This window comes from Leuresthes tenuis, unplaced genomic scaffold (genome assembly GCF_036924035.1).
Source record: "Leuresthes tenuis unplaced genomic scaffold, fLeuTen1.0.hap1 SCAF_10, whole genome shotgun sequence".
In the NCBI taxonomy this organism is placed as follows: Eukaryota; Metazoa; Chordata; class Actinopteri; order Atheriniformes; family Atherinopsidae; genus Leuresthes; species Leuresthes tenuis.
The window spans coordinates 14,845,955-14,869,052 of NW_027325364.1; the positions used below are offsets into that span (position 1 = coordinate 14,845,955).

Sequence of the window (23,098 nt, forward strand, 5' to 3'; positions counted from 1 at the left end):
ACCTTTGAGAGACTCGCTGTCATTGGACGGTTTTGAATAAGCATTGAAAGTCATTTTGAAAATGTCAATATGCGAAACGACGGCACTTTGTGAAATATTGTGTGTGTAAAATATGTTGTTGGTTGCTGCTTTGCAATGTGTCATATAAACATTTATGAGTACGTGAACTCTGTGTGTACAGAGACCAGTCTTTAAGTACAGTGAACGCTGTTTCTGTTCACATGTGTCTGTTAGGCGTTGAATGTGTACCCACATGGCCTCTAATGATGATGAAATATGTTGTTAATGGTGGAGGTTATTTCAGTCGACTGGTAGTTGTTGTAGAGGCGGTTGTGTATTGTGTGTTGAGCCAGTTGTGCGCATGTGCAGGTGTGTGTTTAATTGGACCTCCCTGAGCCAGTCTTCAGGTGATGGAACTCATCTGCTCTCCCCCTGATTAAGAACAACAGATGGACTGGTAGCAATACACACACACACACACACTCACACACACAGCCAAGAATGCTTTCACAGTCATGATGTATCATCACAAACATTGAACACACACATATTGCACTCATCAAGTGGCCTGAAATCAATAGGAAATATGCACACACACACACACAATGTAACATGTTAGTCACAGCGAAGCTCGTTGATCTTCAGCAGACTTATTTCTGTACTTATGACTCCTTTGGCCCCCAGATATCCATGCATCAGGCTTACATGACTCAAATGCCTCACTTAGCTCAGCTTCATCATTACCACCTTTCTCATCATCACTGTCAGCTATGAAAACAAACTCGTGAGCATTGCCCTCATTCTTCTACAAATCATCCTCATTCTGCCTCTTTAACTTGACATCTCTACTGTCCTTCTCCATCTGTCTGACTGATGGAGATTATGAGCTAATTTACTTCGCCAGCAAGGCTGCCGATTAAACAAAGTCTCACTCAAGAGTAACTAAAAACGTATTTACAAACAGTCTTTCTGAAATAAATAAAAGTCATATTTGGCACTGAAAGCAAATATGTAAGCAAAAAAATTTTCTGAAATTTACTATAATAAGTGAATCCTTTTTATGGGAGTGGTCAAGCATAAGAACACAAAAATAAAAATGACTATATTTGATGGTAAATATATATTTGGGAAAACAGAAAACAGTAAAATGTTTGTATTTCACAAGAAAAACAAAGATTGTATTTCTTAAAAGTAGTGTATATGTTTGCCTGGAGATGCTAGATTTAGAGGAACAAACTTAAGTAATTTGTGACACAATTCTCAGCTCAAGGTATAAAAATTCAAGCAACAATTTGAGAAAAAACAGAAAAGGCACATTAAGCAAATATCTGGGTGACCCAAGGGATTTGAGCAAACTTTCACCAAGGTCTCGGAGCTTCCACAGCTTGTTAGGATAATAGCTGGAACAAAATCATCAAAAAGAAAGGACACATTTAGCAAAATGTAAAGTTTTACAAATACTCTCCAGAGCTTGTCCCAAAAATCAGCAGCTCTGTGCTTCTTTGAAAAGTTACCTTACACCCTGAAAATTTAAATAACTGATGTAAATAAAGTAGGTGAACACTGTAACAGGTTGTAGAAGAGTTTTTATTTTGCCGTTTTTTTTAAAAAGATCATTATATAATTAGAAAATGCCAGCTAACTGGAATGGTGGAGGTCAAATTGGTCTCAAGACCAAGAAAACCTTTGGGAAATGGCTCGTAGGAGTGCTTTGAAGGCACATTCAAAACCCTTGTTAGTCTGAAAAGAATTTCTTGGATGATTCTGTAAACTCTGGAGGAGCCGTGCTCCATTGTGCTGGGCAGCAATACCTGCAAAAGAGGAGTATGATGAAAATCTTTCCTGCATCCATGCACTGAAATTCCGCCTCAGAACATCAGAATAAGCCTGGTGCATTTTGGAAACAAATTCTATAGACTGGTGAAAGCAGAATAAAAGTTTTCGGCTACAATTTGCAAAGGCATATTTGAAGAGGAATTGGTGCAGAATCCATAGAATTCCATTTTTTTTTTTACTGTTTAGCACATGGGTGAATGCATCATGCTTTGGGCTTGTGTTGCAGTTTGTGGCACAAGATACATTTCACTGAAAGAAGGAAGAGTGGATTTATTTAGATGCCATCAAATTCTGGAACAAAAACAACTGTTAAAAATGTGAGGATGAAAAAACAAAACTAAAGAGGTACTGATCCAAACCACACATTAAAATCCACATCACAATACTTTAACAGGCTCAAGCTGAAGGTGTTACCACGATCCTCACATTCTTCTGAGCTGAACAAAGTAGTGCATACAGGATGGGCCAAGAATCTAATAGAGCTGAAAGTCTTTTTGCAGGAGGAATGGGGGGGAACAAAAAACCAAAACTAAAACTGAAAGGATCTTAAATAGTAAATGGTCCACATTTATATAGGACCTTTTTTTTTACCCTTGCTTATGTTCTACAACTCACTTTTACATGCGTTTCTCATTCATCTATTCACACAAACCCTCTTAGCGTGGCATTTCTTATCATATATACAGTATGCAGAGCTTTCTTCTTTCTACAGTCACACTTAGGTGAACATATTAGGGGTGATATGAGGTTCAGTGTCTTGCCCAAGGACACTTCGACACATAGATGCACTGGGGACCAAACTGCCGACCTTCATTTGAAGGACAAGCACTCTACCAGCTGAGCCATGGCTACCATAAGTGGATACAAAAGGTGCTAACAAGCGGAGATATTTGCCAAATAGGTTTGAACTAACTAATGACCACAGATTTGGCCTTGGCCTTTCCTTTTTCTTTAATGTTATTTTGAAACAATGATAAATGGTGATTAAAAAAAAAGTAATCTTGCATAAACTATTACCAAAAACTTTCCACCATTGAGAAGTCAGGTTATTTTTTACTCGCTTTTATTCAAAGTAACAGAAATTTGGACCAGTCTTCATACTTAATAGATTTTGAGTCATCGGTATTAAAGTTTCAATCCTTAACTCAACAACTGTTTGAGACTACATTCATACAAACAACCATTAGCTCCAATAATCCATAATACCGGAGTTGATAGGACAAATCGCCCCAATTACAGGGAATACTTGATCTTGATGTGGTTTCTCTATAAATCTACAAATGTCCTTTGACCTTTAACAGATGTTCAGCAACTTTCAGAAACTCAAGCCTGCGTACCTGCCTCGAGATACTACTGGTTTTTGCTTGAATAGACCACAAACTCAGTTTGGTGGCTCTGGTCTGAACAATTGACAATTTATCAGCGTTCAGTTGTAGGTCAGAGGATGTATTCTACACAATTTAACCAGATGGTTACATTTACATGTCAGGCATGTGTTTTTCACTTTGAGCACAGAATGGAAGTCAGAGCACAGAATAGGAATTAGTTTGAGCAAAGTTGACTCACTATTGTATTGTAAATGATCTTTTTTTCAACATAACACCGACATCTTGCAGCAAAACTTGTCAGCGAACCCATTGTGACCCTCACTCAACCTTCATATTAATCCGGCAGCTCACTGAAAAACACTCCATTTGGCCTACACCCTTTCCCCTTCAGGGCTACATTAATGATAGTAACTAGGTTTTCAGCGCGCTAGTTAGTACTCCGCTTTACAATCCACGAGATCGCAGAAAAAAAACAAAGGCGGAATATACTTGGCAAGAGGGAAAGAGACGCAAAAAGAAGCCGATTATATGAATTCTCAAAAATACTGAACAATGGGACAATATTTACGCTGAATCAAATCGATGAGTGCTTGAAAGAAGTACACAACAATAATTTCCATTCTTATCTCTCCGAAACATGGCGTCTCGCCTCACACACAGAGAAACGCACACACACAAAATGAAGAGAAAAAGGGAAAGGAGGGAGAACGACAATGAAAGACAGAGAAAGTAAGAGAAAGAGGGGGTGATAACAGCTTCAATAAATCATCCGGGCCAGTCGCCGCTCCCCGGGGATGCGGGATAGATTAAATTAAGCTCTCCCTCCACCCGTGTGTCTATCCATCCTTCCATCCCCACTCTCTCTCGCGCGCATACTGCGCCGTATAAATGCCAACAGCTGATCGCGAGACGGCACACTCACGGGAACAGCTCGCGGAAGCTGCGGAAAGAGAGAGACGAGGGGAAGAGAGAAGAGAGAGGGATACAGGGAGAGAAAGAGGGGATGCTGTTGATCCAACCGTCCGCGCGGAGTCTTTTTGTGATTGTCTACCGACCTGAGTAGTCGTCATTAACGGGAACTAAGGACTATTTCTGTGACAGGACAGGGTGTCCGGTATTTTTTATTAAAAAAAAAAAGCTTTCAAAATCATCCTTCCATTTTTCTACCTCTTATTTTCTTGGCATCCCCCCCTACTTCTTCTCTCCCCCCTCCATCTCCTCTTCTTTAAAGAGGCCTGAACGCGCTGCGGGGTGTCTTCCACCACCTCTTGTTTTGTTTTATTTATTTTCTTTTCTTTTTTTTTTTTGGTTAAATTTTCTGACTGTTGAGAGTCCTCTGTCTCCTTGCTTTCCGCCTGCCTGTGAGCTCAAAGAGCACGAGGCACCCCCCCCAGAGGGAGCTGTCCGGTGCTGAAGTTGCATTTCCTTCCCTCTCTCTGCACGAGGACCAAACCGGGCAGGCAGAGGACAGGCACAGAGACTCAAGCAGAAGAGCAAGAACAAATAAGAGACGCTCAACTCTTTCACTGGATCAACTCACAGCTCGCGCTTCCTCCAGAATCTGAAGACAATCTTCCTCCTGTCCCCCCTCAACCCCCCTCCCCCTCTCGCCTGGTCGGTAGGTGTGATACGGACGGATCACCACACTGGCCAGGCTGTCGGTGATCTGCTGCGACTGCGAGTGTGTGTCGCTGCGTTTGAGAGAGTGTGTGTTGTTGTGTTTGTGAGAGTGTGTGTCGGTGTCTCATCACCATGCCAAGGTCTTTTCTGGTGAAAAAGGTTAAACTGGATGATTTCTCTACCGGGGCGGATCTAGAGAACGCCTACCGGCACAGGACAGACCTCAGCCTGCGACTGCATGACAAAGGTAGGTCAGACTGCCTACACAGCGAAGACTAACAGGTGTCACAGAAACAAATCGATCTCAAAGAGCAGGAGGCTGTCAGGAGAGGGAGTCTGTTTCGGAAATAAGACTGTATGGGACTAAGGGGTGGATGTACCTGTTGTGCTCTAAAGGGATTCCTTTTCTGTTGTATGGATACTAAGATGTGCCACCTCCGAGCAGACTCTTGGCAAAAGCTAAATTCATACATGAGCTCACGCAATCAGTATTAAGTATATATAAAAGCCACCTTTTCATAGTTTCCATTTTATTAAATGCAACAATAATATCAGTAATTTGTAATATATTTTTTAGAAGTGAATCAGACTATCTGGCAGTCTTAGCATTGGAAACTTTCTGCAGTGTAGTTACCTGCAGGATGGTGTGGGCGTATAGTCGGGCAGGCTCAGTAATCAATTATTACAGAACAACATCAGACTCTTAGTGGTATCACATGGTGATTTTCTCGAAGCGTTAAAGCCTTCGGGCTCTAATCAGAGCACTGAAAGATATCAAAGTAAGGCAAAGTGAAGAAGCGTATACTTTAAGAGTAACATACACCCCAAAGGACTGAAAGAGATCAGTGAAGCAGACAATGAGACAATAAGACACTAACAACCAACATACCCTGCTCACTGCGGGGGCTGCCCGACAACATAATCTAAGACTTTGTTCACTGGGAGTGATTTAGCTAAAGCAGGTTTGATCCAAGCATGTTGGTGCCACCGAAGCGGAAAGGTCACTTGTGAAATCAACCAAATCAAGCGCACCCCACATGTTTCATTGATTCTGGCTCATACTCAGCTGGGACTTTCCCTTATAGGCAGCATAATGAGTAAGGCAATAAGATAAAAAGGATGGGCTGGTGTTTTTAACGTTTTGCTCGTTTTCACTTGTTCTTTTCAAGGCACTCTTATTATTATTATTTTTTTTGTAATGTGGCTATTTCCAGATACCAGAGCTCAGATCAGCCTGAGAGGTTTGAGATGCACGATCACCACCACCTTGGTATCCTGGAGGTTTACTGGTTAAGTCAGTTATTGCTGAAATGGGTTTAAAGCTTAATGATTTGCCTCTGACACGTTAATTCACTATCAAATGTGCAGCACAAATACCACAACCATCGAGTGTTTATCTTTTGCTGTGAAAGCCCCCAAAATCCTTAAACCCACAAGTGATTGTATCGACCCCATCGCTGATACCAACACGCAGCATGCTTTTTCTCTATGCACCCTGTCCAGGTGTTCCTGACCCATTTTTGCAGTGTTGGCACGTTTCCGTAGGAGAATTGCTTAAATGAACATCTCATTCTTTGTACCCCTGCAACGTCTACCTTAACGTTACATTGTCACAACATAGGATTTGACAGAACCACTTTTCTCGCTTTATGACAACCAATGAACTGTTGAATAAAAGTGATAGACTTTGTATAGAGGATCAGTTGTGTTGGACTGAATGTTTAGCTGCTGATTATAGGTAATATCTTTTTCATTATTATGTATGAACTATGACTTGATAGAGGTGACCCTTGTTATTATTCGGACAGCAACTGATTATTTTGTGCAAAGCTGCGAACTCGGTCACAACCCGTAACAGTGTGCGTCACATCTGCCATGTAAACCACTGCTTTGCTTCCGCCTGGGTATAATTGACAGGTTGCAACAGAAAAAAATCCATCTCTGTGATTCTCTGCACGTAATATAAAGAAAAAAAGAAAAAAAATCTGTCAGTAATGTGTTTATAAAGTCGAGGTTAACAAGCGCTGCCAGGTCTGACACGCGATCTGCCGCCTCAGCAGCACCGTGCAGCGCAGCCCGTCCCGGCCACCTTTTGTCTCCATCCCTGATGTTAACAGCTTAATGCGGTTTCTACACATTGCACAGCACAGGCTCAACCGACAACTGCACACCACGTTAGGGACAACTCTCTGCCTGAACGAACTGGCTTTGAGAATAATTTATTTCCCAACCCTGTTCCGCGAGTGTAACGGGACTGTGTATTCACATGGGATTGTGTGGTAGATATGAATGGGTGTTATCATGCCTAGACAGATGTGTGTGCCACACGAAGCTTGTTGCTTCTGTGTCTTCAACTACTCCTTAAAGAGACGGAATGAATTATAACAAGTAATACTTAAACAAGAAAGAGAAAATCCTTAAATATCCCCCTCCTCCATACTCCTCCAGACTACCATAGCATACCCAAAGACTGAAAATTCTACTTTTGATCACAAATGGTCCTAATCTTTATTTAAGAAGTTTTATCAAAGATTGAAAGGTTATCTATGGATAGTTTTGGAGGACGTATGCATTCTGTATAAGGTACACATTTATAAGGGCAATATTATGAGTCACAGATTATGCTAACAAATCCTTGTGCTCAGGAGCAGTTCAATTCGAGCTGTAAACCCATCAGTTGAGTTTATTCACATCACAAAACCAAATGCAGTAAAGCCACTCGCCTCATCCAGTGTGTATGCATGTGTCAGCTATTCTGTCAATGTGTTGTATGGTTAGTTGACTCTGTAAACAAAGCAAACCCTGTGTGCATACTGCCGCTCTTGGAGTGCCACACTCATAAAACACATTCTAACTGTGAGGATGAAACTTAGTACCACATCGCTGTATCTACATTACTGTATTCAATGTTTTGCTCTTGTCTTTTTTGGACATCTGGACTCTTTTCAAATTAGCTTGTATCTAGAGCGAGTGATAGCATTATCCAGCCAGTTTGTGGCTCAATACAGTAACAAGTTTGGCAATTGTATTTAAATGAATGCAGCAAGTGGCCAAAGGAAGGAAGAAAAACAACACTGCACAGCACTGACTGAGTCTGTACAGCAGGTCTGCTGTCACTGTGCCATCGACCTGCACTGCACTGGATCTGTCCATGGTGCTGATGCTCCTTTTCTCACACTAAATCAGCTTTTTCAAGTTCAGGGTCAGCCTGTGTGCATCTATCTTTCACAGGGGAAATGTTTTAACTGCAGGTCTTTCGAGCTGAGTGGAAATATATTGCTGAATATCTCTGGACTAACACTGCACACCATTTTTTTTTTCCTTATACACCACTGTTGGCCACAGGTGCACAGGATGAGAGACAGATGTTCCTTCTTATAAAAAGCCAATTTAGATTTGAACAGATGTTTAAATCTTGTTAAAAGTACCTGCTGTTTTACTCATTGGGAGTTGATTTCACATCCTGCCACATATGCAGGGTAAGAGCAGGGTAGGCGACTTGGACAGAGTTCGTGCAGTATTTCCACAGGACAGTTACTGAAAGACTGCAGCTGTCAGTGTCTTGGGTGTACTTTCATTCTTGAAAAGTAGAAGGTTATTGAAGCGTATGCTTAAATATTCAGAGTGAGTTGGAGATTAGAACATTTTTAAACTCTTAAAAAGAGGATTATGACTCTTATTTAAGAAAAAAAAAACTGTGTATAATCACAGATGAGCTTGAGTAAAATTTCCAGCCCACCAGAGCCTTAGTGCATGTACAGCCACAGTTTCCATCTGTAGATTAATGCTCATCATTTAAAGGAAGAAATGAAACAGGTTTCTGACAGATTTACAGTTGTTTGGTGCTTATTTAATTATAACAGTTGAGATTGCTTAATGCTGGTCATTACAGTGTCTGTTAAGATAGATAAGCTTCAGAAAATTCAGTTTCTCGTGTCTTACTGCCTACAGCGGTTTAATGATGTTAATCCAGGCTTACTTGTGTGTTTCTCACTCCCTGCTCTCTGTGGAATAGACATGTGCAGCCATGAATGCATGTCCTATGGATGTTTGAACTGTGGTTCTCTCAGTGGTGGCAGCGAATGTGGGCATTCTGCATCTCTTTTTCTTCACCTGTGTTTAAACCTGTGGTCTTTAGCACCTTTCATGTCACAGCTGCATCAGTGATATTTTAGTCCATTTGTGCAGGTCTCTCAGTCTCATGCCAGGTAAATTGAAACTTATTTTAGTATGACTTCCACCACACTCTTCTGTCACCTAATACTGCTTTCTTTTTCCCACATCAGCTGGTTACATCAGTGACTACATCAGCCCTGTCGTGTACGATGGTGAGAGTGATGGTGGCATCAAGGTGCCCTCTCCTGATCCCCTCTATGATGGTATCCACAGCGACTATGGAGCTCCTGACTCTGAGTCTCCAGACAGCCCTGGCTCAGAAATCACAGATGGCTACATTAACGGAGATGCTGCAGTGAGTGAGGGTTACACAGTTGATGCCTTCTTCATCACTGATGGCCGCTCGAGAAGGAAAGCTCTCAGCAGCCCTAGGAGCATCCAGAGGCACACCTGCAACGAGTGCGGCAAAACCTACGCTACGTCTTCCAACCTGAGCCGGCACAAACAGACACACCGCTCGCTGGACAGCAAGCTGGCAAAGAAATGTCCCACGTGTGGGAAGGTGTACGTGTCCATGCCCGCCATGGCCATGCACCTGCTCACTCACGACCTCAAGCACAAGTGTGACGTGTGTGGGAAAGCGTTCAGTCGACCATGGCTGTTACAGGGTCACATGCGCTCTCACACGGGTGAGAAACCATTCGGGTGCGCCCACTGCGGGAAGGCCTTCGCAGACCGCTCAAACCTGCGGGCGCACATGCAGACCCACTCGGCCTTCAAGCACTTCAAGTGCAAACGCTGCAACAAGACCTTCGCGCTCAAGAGTTATCTGAACAAGCACTACGAGTCTGCCTGCTTCAAAGGCCCCTTCTCTCCCCTCGGCCCCCTAGATGCATGACAACTTAAAATAGATCAAACAACAGACAAAACTGCAGACATGAAATACCATTATCCTTAAAGACTGAACTGCAGACAATATATTTTTGGTCAGAACATGACCTTGCTTTCCCCTCTCACCCTTCCTCACTCCACCTCTCCACCCTCCCCCACCTCGCCCCCCTTGGAGCCTGTTCATGACGATGAATATGATGAAGATAGCACAATTTTTCTCCTTGAGATTTGCCCACTTAAGGATTTAACTGATCGACGCATGCACTTCCTGAAAAAACTCTTCCTCTTCTCCTCTTCCTCCGTTCAGGATAGAGACAATGATACTAACACAGCTTCTTCCTGGCATCTAGATATAGTATGACAGCATATATTTTGGGACAATGATGATGAGAATGATGACAAAGACAATAGTGAACCTATAGCTACTAATTTTCTCACTGCACTGAAACGCAGTGAAATGAAATTCTTTTTGTTCTGATTTTGCATTTTTTGGGGGAATAATAGTAATAATAATAGTAATAATAATGATAATAATAATGCTCTGCTGCACCAAGTGACCATATTCTCTCCACCACTGAGGTAAAAATACTATTTATTCATTAATTTATTATGCATTTATTTATCTTTTTATTCATTTGAGCATTTTACTTTTTTATTTATTGTACCTTTATACTTGATTTGACAACTAAGTGATACTGTTTATTTGCACTTTAAGTTCTGTATATGTATGTAGGATATTTGCCAAGCTCTTTTTACCACTACAGGCCAAAGCATATGTCACTTTTTTTTGTACTATTTTCTTTCCTTTTTATGTTGTTTACCTTTTTTCGTATCAACGTTATTGCATGCAAAAAATTATAATAATAATAATGAAAACCTATGCCAACGTCATAAAAAGCTTATGATTTTTGCCAAATTCCTATAGATAGAACCCGAGGGCAATATTTTTCTCTTGGAGCCTCCATAGGACTCTTTAAAAGCAATAATCACCTACTGCATGGTATTTTATGATGAAGTTATGAAGTATTACCTACTACTGTATAGCAGTTTAAAAATCAGGTATGTTTTACTTCACCTATAGTCATAAACAGAAAAAAATACTAATATTACAGACATCAGGGAACATGCCAATGTAGTGTTAGAGTAACAAAAAGAAAAGTCCTGTCTTTCCTCTCTTGTTATGCACTGCCTGCCTCTTAGTGAGTAGAACTAATGTAGGATGTAGGCTAGAGAGGCTGGGATCAGCTGCCTGCTGAGTGTGAGGCCTATTGTAGGATAACAATAGTGTGCGATCCTGACTGACCTGTGCTAAGCTAACTCTCGCATTAAATAGACCTGCTAACAACAACCAGAAGAGTGCAAAATGATGCGGTTTAGTAAAGTTTATGAAAGGTTGAAATCGCACTTAAACATGTTGAAAACTTATTTCCTGTGCCAAGAGGTCAAAGAACATAACACTTATATCATCCACAAGATGCCGACCTTATCTTTGCCCTGATACACAATAAATAAACAATTAGGTTAAACTAGTGATCAAGTTGAATTTTACAATGAGATTCGCACAAACCCAAAATGACAGGTAACTTGTAACTCAGTATGGTTTCATTAGAAAACTGAGGCCAAAATTGGTGCATTGCTGAAGTTGGACTGAGGTCAACTTTGACTGCAATGCATTATTCAGCTACCCCTCCAGAGTACTTCCTTGCCATAAATCGTGCATTCTTGAACCACAGAAGCAGCATGCACTTTGCCTGGATGGTCTGATTACAGTTCAGCTGTTACCGTCTCATACTGTAGTCGCATGAGACCGAGTCCTGATTATTCTGCAGTAGGCCCCGTTCATCTCCACTGGGCTGACCACAGGCAAACTCTATGAGCTATATTCCTACAGACAGGCTAACTCTAATCAACTCTGACCCCGTAGATGATTTATCTCGGTGGTCAACACCAGTGTTGCTGAACCCAGTTCTCTGCAGCTCACAAACCTTTTCTACAGATTCATGGAGCTTCCCAAGAGACAGACTGAGGACACACACGGACATTCACAAAATAGTCAGTGCTTTTTATTTGCGTGTTAGTCTGCCACGCCAAACAGTATCTTCATGTTGTAAGCTGGTACGGAAACATTCAAATCATATATGTGCACATGTGCATATGCGCATGCAAGCACACAGTGCCTGCAGATCAGCTGTTTAGGATCACAAAGTCTGTCAAGCTTTAGCAAATGGAAAAAAATGGATTTCAAATTCAGATGTGAATCTTTTACAGAGGAAGCTATGACAACTGCAGTGCTGTTGTTGACTGATCTCCAACTCCACTTCAGTCATGTTGACTGATTACATAATTGACATGTAAAACATAGATTTTTGGGACCTGTGCCATGTCTGTAACAATGTACTGAAGTCAAGTCTACAGCTTATGAGAAGAGCTTTGATTCACAATGAGATGACACGATAATTTGTGTGAGACAAGATTTTTTCTTTCCAAAAAAGCAAAACAAAAGTCTAGCTCACAATTCAGAACGAGGAAAACATTTTTTTTGTTATGACTGTGAGAGTCATGATGTGAGTCAGCAAACAGCAGGCCTTCCCTTCGTCACCAATGTATGACCTAGATTTGAGTTGCAATTACTTGAACTGTATCAAATGATTAGTCACAGAGCTTCAACTTGTCAGGGCTTGCAACTGTTTTCGTTTTCATATGTGATCAGCCAAAACATATACCTGTACAAACTAGGCAAAACTTAAAAACTAGGGGCTTAAACAAAAGTATTGCGCCATATCAAAATCATTTGCAAGGTAAAAAGACAAAAGTAATAGACAAAAATACTGATCCACAATGCAAAAATAAACAATGAGAATTTTCAAAGTATAGAGTGATGAGGTAAAGATGATAAACAAACCCCAAAGAATGTCTGTTAGCTGTTATGTCCTTAATTGTCGGCTACTTCTCACAAATTGTATCTTTGTGTACTAAAACATACAGCTGAATCTTTACCACTCAGTCTAAATGTCTTATGGGTATCAGGATGCGGTTGTTGTGTGACTGTTCAGTGGTTTTAAAGCAGGAAGGATAAGTCGTGAGTCTGTTTTGCCTGCGTCTGTGTCTGGGTGAGCTCCAGGTCTGGCCTCTTAAAGCACTTCCATTGTAGTCATCTTCCACCTTAAAGAAAGTAGCACAATGAAACTAACTAGAATTCAGGTAGAGAAGAATTAAAAATCCTTGTACTAGCTTGACCTCTCTTCTGTTTTTGTACTTCCAAGTTGAATTATGACGTTAACCTAAATAATAATTTATTGCAGGAGGGTTTGTAAAGAATCCTTTGGATTGAGACATTTTTACTGCTGTATAGCGATATCTGACACACCTCGGGAGGTTTGGATCTCTGTTGCGGAGTAGGGATCTCCTGTGTTTTTCTTTTCTTTCTTTCTTTCTTTCTTTCTTTTTTCTTTCTTTTTTTGAGCCAGTATTCAGACAATGTAAGCACAATGAACACAAAGCATTTTGTGGCACTTCATAATAAAGAATAATCTTAACCAACCAAGGTAATTCATTACAGTTTTGTGTTTTTGTCTTAAGAGATCAGCCGACTTTCAGCCAAAACTAATACACACACAGCATAGGGCTGCAGTCAATGGGGAGTAATGTAGTTTGCCTCTTATGTTTAAGTAGCTTTTAAGGCAATTAATGCTAATATGTTAAGTTTACTTTCCGAGTCAGAGGAGTGCTTAGTTCATTTACAGAGCAGAATAACACTCTTAAATAAACAGCCCGTACTTTGCATTCGCTTTGTCAACATTGTCTGTTTGAACAGGGTCTGAGCTAACATTAATTCACAGCGTGCTTGTTAGAAGTCTAAATCTGCCCAGATGGTTAAATACTGCAGTCTGATGATGCCATAAGAGGGCATTAAGTGGGGTCATGAAGTTAAAGAGTAGAAAAACTATCCTGATTGGTGCTCAGAAGTATGGGCCAACACCTTTTCCATCAAAGTTCAATTTGCAGTTTTACAGCCAAATTGAATATGTGTCATGCAAATACTATGTGGGGTATTCTGAATGAAAAGATTAAAAGCTCATTGCGGAACTTGCCACATCATTTTATTCCACTGATTGATGCTCAGCAAATAAACCTAGATCCTTTAAAATGACACATTTTTCCATCATGTCCTCGCACCTAAACAACATAATGGGTCAACTATCTAGACTGTGACTAAGTAGTTGCATCTGAGTATTTGCAGATGCAACATGCACCTATCAGCCACAACACCAAAACCTCATTCCTACTGTTGTATATGTAACAGAGCATGGACACTGAGTCGCTAGTGGCGTCCTGTAGTTTCTGGCACCAGAAAACTGACAGCAGATCCACTGGGTCCTCAGGGTGCGGCCTCTGTGTACTGGACTTGCTCCTGCGTTCACTTTGTTTGTTTGGTCAGATCTGGGGATTTTGGAGTTAACACTCTTAACACTTAGCAGTGTTCTTTTTGGTGTGATGGGATGTGCTGTCCTGCTGAGGAAGACTGCTGCTGTCAGTGTGATTAAGTCCAAAAGTTTACTCACAAAGATTTGAAGAAAACTTGCTGAAAGAGATAATCTGTGTTATCAATATCAGCCATAAGGTGTTTTAATGCTGTCACTGATTGATGTATATAACCGCTTGCAAATGTGTGGTTGAATAACAACAAAGGTACATTTTGGTGCTTACAGCTGAAAAGAGAGCTGTTTGGTACAATTATTTTTCTTTTTATAACTTTGGTTTGGTTTCATTTCATTATTTTTGTTGTTTGGTTAAATTTAGGGATCAAATTTACTTTGTTAGGTTTAGGAAAAAAATCTTGGGTTGAAATACACCCGTTGCACTAACCATCCTCATTATGCTGGCCATATGTTTAACAAAAAACTTCTTCTAGGTGCAACAAGCTTCTCTTCCATTATTCAACATTATTCAACCCATTACCATTAAACCACACAACCATTAAATGGCTTACTCATGCAGTGGGGGTTTAATAATTGTACTCGCCAACAGTGACAACATCAAAGCTTTTGTGGAATTTTTCTCTTGAAGTAGGCCTGGCTGTTTCATGATGTTCACAATAACGTGGCAATGTATTTAGAATATAAACAACACTATTTTCACTCTTGGGTAAAAGAGGGTGAAGAGAACGAACATGCAGCAACATAACTCTTCATTTCTGTCACAGAAATATGGAAATAAATCCTCATGGAGGGTAGAAATGCAAGTTTTGCTAGATTGTAGAAGCCAGATAACTGATAATTATTCTGAAAACAGTGAAACAAATGATGTGCTTATTGCTTATTTCAGTCTACTACGTTAAACATTTCCTATAATTTTGAACTGCATTCCCCAATACATAACATCAAGACACAACTCATCCTTTGTGGAGTAACAGTCCAACCTTGCTCTCATGAGCACAGATACTCTAAATCTATTGTTGCTATGCCAACACCTGTGGTATCCAAGGCAATAAACTATATACAGTAGCTATAGTAAACTACCGGTACAGCTTCAACAAAGACACAGCGCACCCTCTCACAGCTTTATGAAGAACAGCTTTTTTTTTTGCCAGCCCTCACCAGAGTATTTGTTTCACAGCAAATGCAAAAAGTCAGAGTGGTGTCTGCCCACACCTATGAATCATCTCGTATCTCCATCCTGTCTTCAAACTTCTCTCCTTATCTTTTCAGCTCCAGTCCCTCTTTCCTCACATCTGATTTTTTTTCTCCTCTTCCAACCACCTCTTCTTTTTCTCCCCTGCAGAGTCAAACCAGGCCATCAGGCCTTTGAGGACCTCAAAGTCATTTAACTCCTGGTAGATAATAAGTCCTAGAATATAGCTCCTCTCAGATAATAAGCTTTATCACTTGATTGCTCTGCACGCTCCCTACTGTCTTTAGATTCATGTCCAGGGACCTACTCAAGCGAATCACACTATTTCTTTCCTGGCAAGTCAAATTAACAGTATGTGTGTGTGTGCATATATGTGTTTGAGTGGATATGTTGGCGACTACTCATAATAGACTCAGAGAGAGTGCAAAGTAAAACCAAAAAGGCAAAGGTCAGTTTCAAATCGTGTAGATGACCGATTAGTGAAAATAGTTAAACAGTTAGGGCTAAAAGTCGGTTCCATTAACCCCTTTACTTTATCTTTTCTTTATCTCAGTTTAATTTTGACCAACTCTGATAACTCCACAGAAATATTTCTCTAAACCTGCCCTCTGTTCTCTGCTCTTTTATTTCAACATTTCCTTAATCCACACTTGTTACTCGGCTCATCCTTCTCCTCTCATGTGTCGCCCGTTATCCCCTCAGCTGTGCTAGCTTTACGAAAACCTCTAAGTTATTTCTTCTTGATCATCATTTGAACAAACGCTACACTTTTATACGCAGGAATAAAATCAGAGAGCATCAAAAGAAAAACAAATCAAACATTGATTCTTTCTGTCCAGGAAAAGCAAGTGCAAGTGAGATTTTAAAGCACATTCCAGACTGCTAGTTTGGGAGCTGACATTGTTGTTGGTGTAATAAAAATGTGCGCTGTGTGTTTCAAAGAAAAAAACTGGACAGCCTTGATTTTTTTTTTGCTTACAGTGATCAACATATATCTTGATGTTATCCTACGATAACAGTTGAGCTTGCAAAGAGTTAAAAAGAACTTTGAGGTAGCCGAGCCTGCTGCTTAAGCAAAATCTTGTGCTGAAGGTCTTGCTGACTCGTGCAGCTTTACAGCGAATTGTGGTGAAATGTTATTGAGACCAAAATGAACACATTCAGTGCAAGAAATTGCACAATTTCTTGAGTTAAAGAGAGAAAAATCCCGCAGCTTAACCTTTGCATTTACACCTAATTGGTCAATCCACGAATCAAGGCTGAAATCAATAGAGCAAAACGTGTTTCATCATAAGAAAAACAGTGAATTTTCTGCGATCACCCGTTTAAGTATTAAACCACTCATCCTCTCCTCCTTTCTGCCGCTTCTCTTATATTTCATTGTGTCTGCATTCATTCACATCACCCCCCCCCCCCCCCCCCCCCCCCCCCCCCCCTTCTCTGCCTAGCCTCTGTTATATTAGGCTGAGTAGTAATAAGTTTGGTTTCCTCTGGGTTCAGTTATGTCATCTGTTAAAACAGACATCATTATGTGCTTTATGAACTATGTGCTACCATGCTGGGATGGAACCAAATGTATTCATGATTCAAATGCTTTAAATATTCAAGGCGAAACACTACAGGTAATAAGGGTTAAAAAAAAGAAGAAGCAACACAATGAAACTTTCTACGTTGACACCTTATTGTAAGACAAACAATGCCTTCAATTACAGGTTAGCTGAAAAGGCATGTTTAAGATACAAAACATCTAAAGTAGGTAGTTAAATTGAGCTAATTTGAATACATGTCCACATCAGGAATAATCTTTTGCCAGGTTCAATGTTATTGCTTCATTGTCTTGATATATGAGAGTGAAAGATTATTACTGGAGGGATTTTGGATAACATAATAAAGACGAAAGAAGGTCTAAAACATCTTTGGAATAAGATGCTATAAAATCAGGTTTGAATGTTATTTAAACCAGTCACTTTTGTACAAATCTTTACAATATACCGGTATACTGTAAGTTATCATGAAAATGGTTAGGAACATGATAGAATACACAGACAAACAAAACACCACCCTGTAATCTTGTTCTGGGCCCCTTAAATCTGAATTTGTGTCATTCAGTGAGACATTCAGATTAGCAGGGGTGATATGCATAACTCTACAAGCTTATTGTGCCCCTTCCTCCATGTCTCTGCTCCATGTCCCTTCAACTTCAGATGACGCTGCATTTGCTGTACTCAGGAGGAAGTTGAAACTCTTGTTCTTGCTATGTGCTTTGCTATCAGCATGGAATCTCATCATTACTTATATTGTTCCCTTGACATGAGAAACAAATGAGCAAATAATGCACTACCAGTACTTTGTTTAATTATTTATATCCTGACAAGGATATCTGACTTCTATTTGCCTTTTTTTTTAAATAGTTTTGACTGTCTTACCAGTTAGAAATGACAGTTTCCTGTTTATCATTGAGTGCATCATCAGCATGGTAACAGCCATTTAAAAAACAAACAGCAGTATAATATGTTGTTGAATGACACAGATGTCCAGAGTTTATGGCACTAATATATGGTGGGGGAATAACAATGTGAGTTTCCAATAATACTATTAACTGAACAGCAGCCGTCCGTAAGTTTTAACAACTCATACTGGTTCAACAAATGACTACTGTTGAGGTTGTGCCTAAACAGGCACCAGAAGCCTCCTATCTGTCCATGGTCCAACTGCTGGTAAGGATAAGGAAAATGTAAGTATTTGGGAATTAAATTTGATGAAATCAGTTTGGTGTATGGCCTGAGCTCTAAGACTATTTGCTGTGTGCTCTCTTATACCATAATAACATCCTCCAAAGGTTGTTTAGTTCTGAAATATATAAAAGAAGCAGATCATGAGGAAGAGAGGGGCAAAGTATGGAACACCTCATAATGATCTTTGAATAGAGGTGCAAATCACTGGATGAAATCTAATTAAGACATCAGGAAATTGTCGCAGCGTGTGAAAAAAAATGATTATTATTATTATACATAGAGATTAGATATGACTCCATGTATAGAAATGGAAAGTCAACACATGTACTTTATGGATTAGATTTTCACTCTTTTCCATCAGCTGAAAAATAGCTAGTGATAAAATATCTGTATCAGTGTAGTGCCACATCCACATCCACCCCCATCCACTCCAGACATGCATCATGTTGAAAGCAAAGCAGCGTAGGGTTGTGGGGACAGGGCTGTGAATGTTCTTACCACTTCGCAAGCTATTTGTAGAAATGTCAGCTGTCATCAGAAACATCAGCAGTCTGAAGACAAGTGCTGTTCACAACTGTGGAAGGTGGAGGTGCGGAACGAAGAGGAGAGATGTTGAGCTAGATAAGCACACAGAGCTCTCAGTATAGCCTTCTCAGTTTGTCAAAGTGTAACTAATGAAACATAAAACTCTTAAATGCAAGAATGCACAGTTACAGTTACAGAATCTGTGTGCAATTTCTTAATTTTCTTCTTTTTCTTTCTGTTGTGATAAAATAAAGTCACATAGTGTGCTGGCAGTTTCACACAGTTATTCAGGAAATACTTCTGACTGAAAATGATTATAGTGAAGCAAGAAGAAACATTAACAGGGAGAAATAGAATTGCTGCTGAAAAGAAACTTAACAGATAAAGTGTCCCTTTTAATGAATAAGACTCCTAAAAAGATACTGCATGCACCACGCCCCATAAAAATATAAACTATTTATACAGCAGCTTTTGCAGCAACAGGCCTTATACAGTCTGTAGTTAACCTTCATGCTTGCTAACAAGTAGAAAGCCAGAGGAAGCTGCTAAGATAAGCATGAGTTGCATAGTCAAAATACTGTACTGGATGTGCACATGTTTGTGTCATGATGAGTGTTTTCTGCCTGCCTGCGAGTGTGTTCATTGTTGTTTGGCTGCAGGCGGTATGGCTCACCTGCAGCTGATGATTCACTGTTTGGGCAAGAGGACTTAACTGCTCCGAGGCCAGCTGCGGGGATGGAAAATAACACACCTAGAGAAGAAAACACATCATATTTGTCCAGCACTGTCAATCAGATTATTTTATTATTGTTTTTTATTCTATTTTTTTTTAAGAAGCACAGTGTGTCGTTTGGGTGTCAGCGATTTTTTTTAAATGAGCAAGAAAAAAAAACAACAACTCAAAGGTTTCCAGCTTCTAATCTGAAACTTGTGTGGTGCACTGCAGGCAGTAGATCTGATGCATCAGCAGCAGCGATGGTTGTGTTTACAGTGATACGAGATGCTAATGTGTTTTATTTATAGTGCAAAGTTTCTTTTATTCAGTTTCAAAAATCGATACAAAAAAATCTATGCGGTCTGATGTTTATTTTGAGTAGAAGAATGAAGGTTGATGTACCACTCAATCTTGAAATTGCAGACTCACACACTCCTAGAGACTCGCTGCTTCTCCTTTTGTTAAGCAGTATTAAAAAAATCCAGCAACTGCAATGCTACTGTTGTCAAAGCTGATATTACACCTGTTCCTTTTTAGTTATAAGACCCACTAACACTATCAACAACAATTCCACCAGCTGTCCTATATCATAATGTAATTCAATGAACACTTTTCTGATTTCATTCGCACAGAAGTGCTCTTTGGACTGAAAACTTGAACTATTCAACAAACAATGACAGGGATAAGAAATAAGTTGAAGCCGATCCTGCTCCATCTGCAGTGTTGCCATGTTCATTTTCATCCATGGCACTACTTACTGGCTCTACTTGTCACGGACATTATGCTGCATTTGATGTAGCTCAGTAGTGGGAAGTCAGAGCTCAGAACTCAGCATCACATTATCTTTGACCTCTACTGGTTTGATGGTTTGACAAAGTGGAGGAAGAAACATGGCTGAAACATCTGCTATTATCAAATTGTCATCAGCGGTTTAAGAATTAGACAGAGAAGAACTAATGGCAGATAATACGTTTACTTTATAGGATTCTTTTCGCATTAGTGACGTAAAATGTGGAGGTTGACAAAACTTGTTGGAGTTCCTGACCAGCATTTTAGATTACCGGTGGCGTTTTCTTTGATTTTTTTTCCCAGTTGTAAATTTAAAATACACTTGTGATTCAGTGCAGCATAACATTTAAGTTTCCCTCTGATCTGTTATGTGTGTCTTATTGAGTCTGTCATGTGCAAATGGATACACCGAGACCCAATTATTTCTACAAGTTACTCTCCGATCCCTGTAGGTAGACATCGATCTTGATATTAGGAGAGAGCACAATTATGCAAAAATGATAAAAAAAATTATCTATAATTCAAATCCAGTGCATTAAACAAAGGTGACAAGCTTTTCTTGAAAATACAAGGAGAGGAAAGTAAACACATTTGTGTTAAAATGTAGAGGAAAAAGTTGTTGGGAAAATTAATACAATAAGTTACAATAATAAAAATTCCTTCAAAAACTTATTTAATTTCCAGTTATACGGTTACATTCATGCAGAATTTCCTTTAAAGACAATAATAGAAAGATAAGGAATATCATGAAGGAATTTTTTTGTTAGAACCACATAAGGAGTAAAACCAAGAACAGTGAAAACACCAAAAGCTTAACATTACACAAAAGGAAGTTGGAATGGTGGAGGCAGAAGTCACAGCAACCAATGTTGGCATGCAGAGTGATAGTTAAGACCGTGACGCTGCATCATGTACAGGTTTGAATATGACTGGTTTGTAGCTACAGTCGTGCAGGTGCTGAGCTGGTGGTGAGGCATAAAGGAGGCAGCTAATGTTGATGCTATTGTGCTGCCTGAACACAAAACTCTCAGTAATGAAGTGCAAATGACAAGAATATAAAACGAGACCGCATGAGCACACAGATACACACATACACAGAAAATAGCAGAAATTATTCATCATGTCTCTCAAAAATTTATAGCGATCTTTATTTGACTTGGACGCTGGATGAGAGAACGGGCCTGCCTCTGAGCTCTGTAGTTAAGCAAATACTCCCTCAGAGAGAGCAAGACAGAGGGAGCGAATTGGGCAAAGGAAAAAGAGAGAGCTGGAGTGGGAGGAGAAAAGAGGAAGAGGAGGAAATGAGACAGACAGTGAGAGAGAGCACTCAGGGAGCCGAGTAGAAAGCAGGAGACAGAGAGTGAGAGGGGAGGAGAGGAAGGAGGGATGGAGGTAGCTCAGGGAGCAGAGGAGGGAGACTTGACCCAGATTGGGAGCCTAACAGCAGCAGCAGTCGAGTGAGCCGGTGAATGTTTAATAGCTGCAACCACTTGCACGCTGACACACTCACACACACAGGCACAGATCCATCCACTCCCACACACACAGAAACACACTGTTGACTTGGACTCTTGTTGCTAGAATTAAGCTCCGGCCTGTTGATTTACTTTCTGTATGAGGAAAAAAATAAAAATACAGAGTTCAGTCAGGTTGTGGCCACACTGGTGATACTGTTCTGGTGAGTAAAGCTACGAGGAGAATCTATTCTCTGCTCTGTGTCAGCACTACTACACTGATGTTCAGTATTAAAGTTCTTCTTTTAGCATCTCTATATTTACTGTGTATCAGCACTTCCAAATTTAGGAAAAATACAAATGAGGTCAGAATTAAGGATATGCCTGAATTTTTTTTAATTGAAATGTCTTTAGAGATAAATGTGAATTTTCCAAGACTCATTGTTGGTCAATTGAAAAGTCCTATATGTTTTTTTTCAGTTATTCTTGTGTCCTGTTTGATTTGTGCTTTGGGTTATTGTCCTATATAAAGACCCTTAAGCTCAAATCTAATTTTCTGTCCTGTGGCAACGTATTTCAATCCAAACTGCGATGGTAATATTCTGACTTAATCATTGAGATGCATTTGAGGCCTCCAGTGTCAGAGGCAGGGTAGCAGCCCTACAACATAATAAAACTTCCGTCATGTTTTACTGCAGGGAGGTTGTTACTGATCCTTATAGGCTTAAGTTCTTTGCCAATAAACAAACCGATGTTCTGCATTCCAAAAGAGCTCCATTTTGTTTTGATCTGGCAATAGAATACTATCTCAGAAACAATGTCACCTACAGTCATGTCAAAAAGAAAGAACACGCCCTGTAGAGTTTCTGAGGATGACTTCTGAGATGGTTCTGTGAATTGAACAAGCTGGTGTGTCAGCTTGCCTGATTTGTTTTCAGTCCTCAAGCCGAGCAATTGTTAGAAAATCTGCCGAAAGCACCTAAATGTTATCAACAATTAACAAAAAGCATGCTATAGAACACAGCTAGGAAGCTGTTTTGTACTATTTCACTATAAAACTAATTTCTGTTTACTCTCTAAAGGAATGATGGAATGAAAAAAGGACAGCACACACAGACACACACACACACACAGACACACACAGATACAGAAAAGAGGAGAAAAAAGAGAGGAATCTTATCAAAAATCCAAATAATTCATTGTGAAGCAATGATGTTGCAATGTTGCAAGCACAGAGTTTTTATCTTGCTATGAAAATACAGTGTGCTCACAGGGTAAGCTGCAGGTGGGTGGTAACGATAATAACTCATCTTTTCTCAGCAGAATGAATACATTTATGTCACATCAAAGTTGTGCTGAGTGACTGGATGTGTTTGCATGAACAATTAATTCAATTTAGAAAAATTATTCTTTTTGTAATTTTCAAAGGTTTCTGAAAAACTGTCCAAAACAGTAAAT

The 23,098-nt window shown here is 39.9% G+C and overlaps 1 protein-coding gene across 1 annotated transcript; it reads left to right on the plus strand.

Moving 5' to 3' along the window:
- The first annotated feature begins 4,046 nt into the window (after nt 1-4,046).
- Nucleotides 4,047-13,349, plus strand: LOC140316493 (transcriptional repressor scratch 1-like). The gene is made up of 2 exons (XM_072394345.1): nt 4,047-5,031; nt 9,071-13,349. Exons 1-2 carry the CDS (start codon nt 4,917-4,919, stop codon nt 9,796-9,798), a joined length of 843 nt encoding a protein of 280 aa, XP_072250446.1. The 5' UTR covers nt 4,047-4,916; the 3' UTR covers nt 9,799-13,349.
- The last annotated feature ends 9,749 nt before the right edge of the window (nt 13,350-23,098 follow it).

Bases quoted from the DNA above. Each gene is read 5' to 3' on its own strand.
- LOC140316493 (XM_072394345.1), top strand. From the start codon at position 4,917: ATGCCAAGGTCTTTTCTGGTGAAAAAGGTTAAACTGGATGATTTCTCT. The intron at 5,032-9,070 runs GTAGGTCAGACT...TTCCCACATCAG, and splicing joins CCTGCGACTGCATGACAAAG to CTGGTTACATCAGTGACTAC.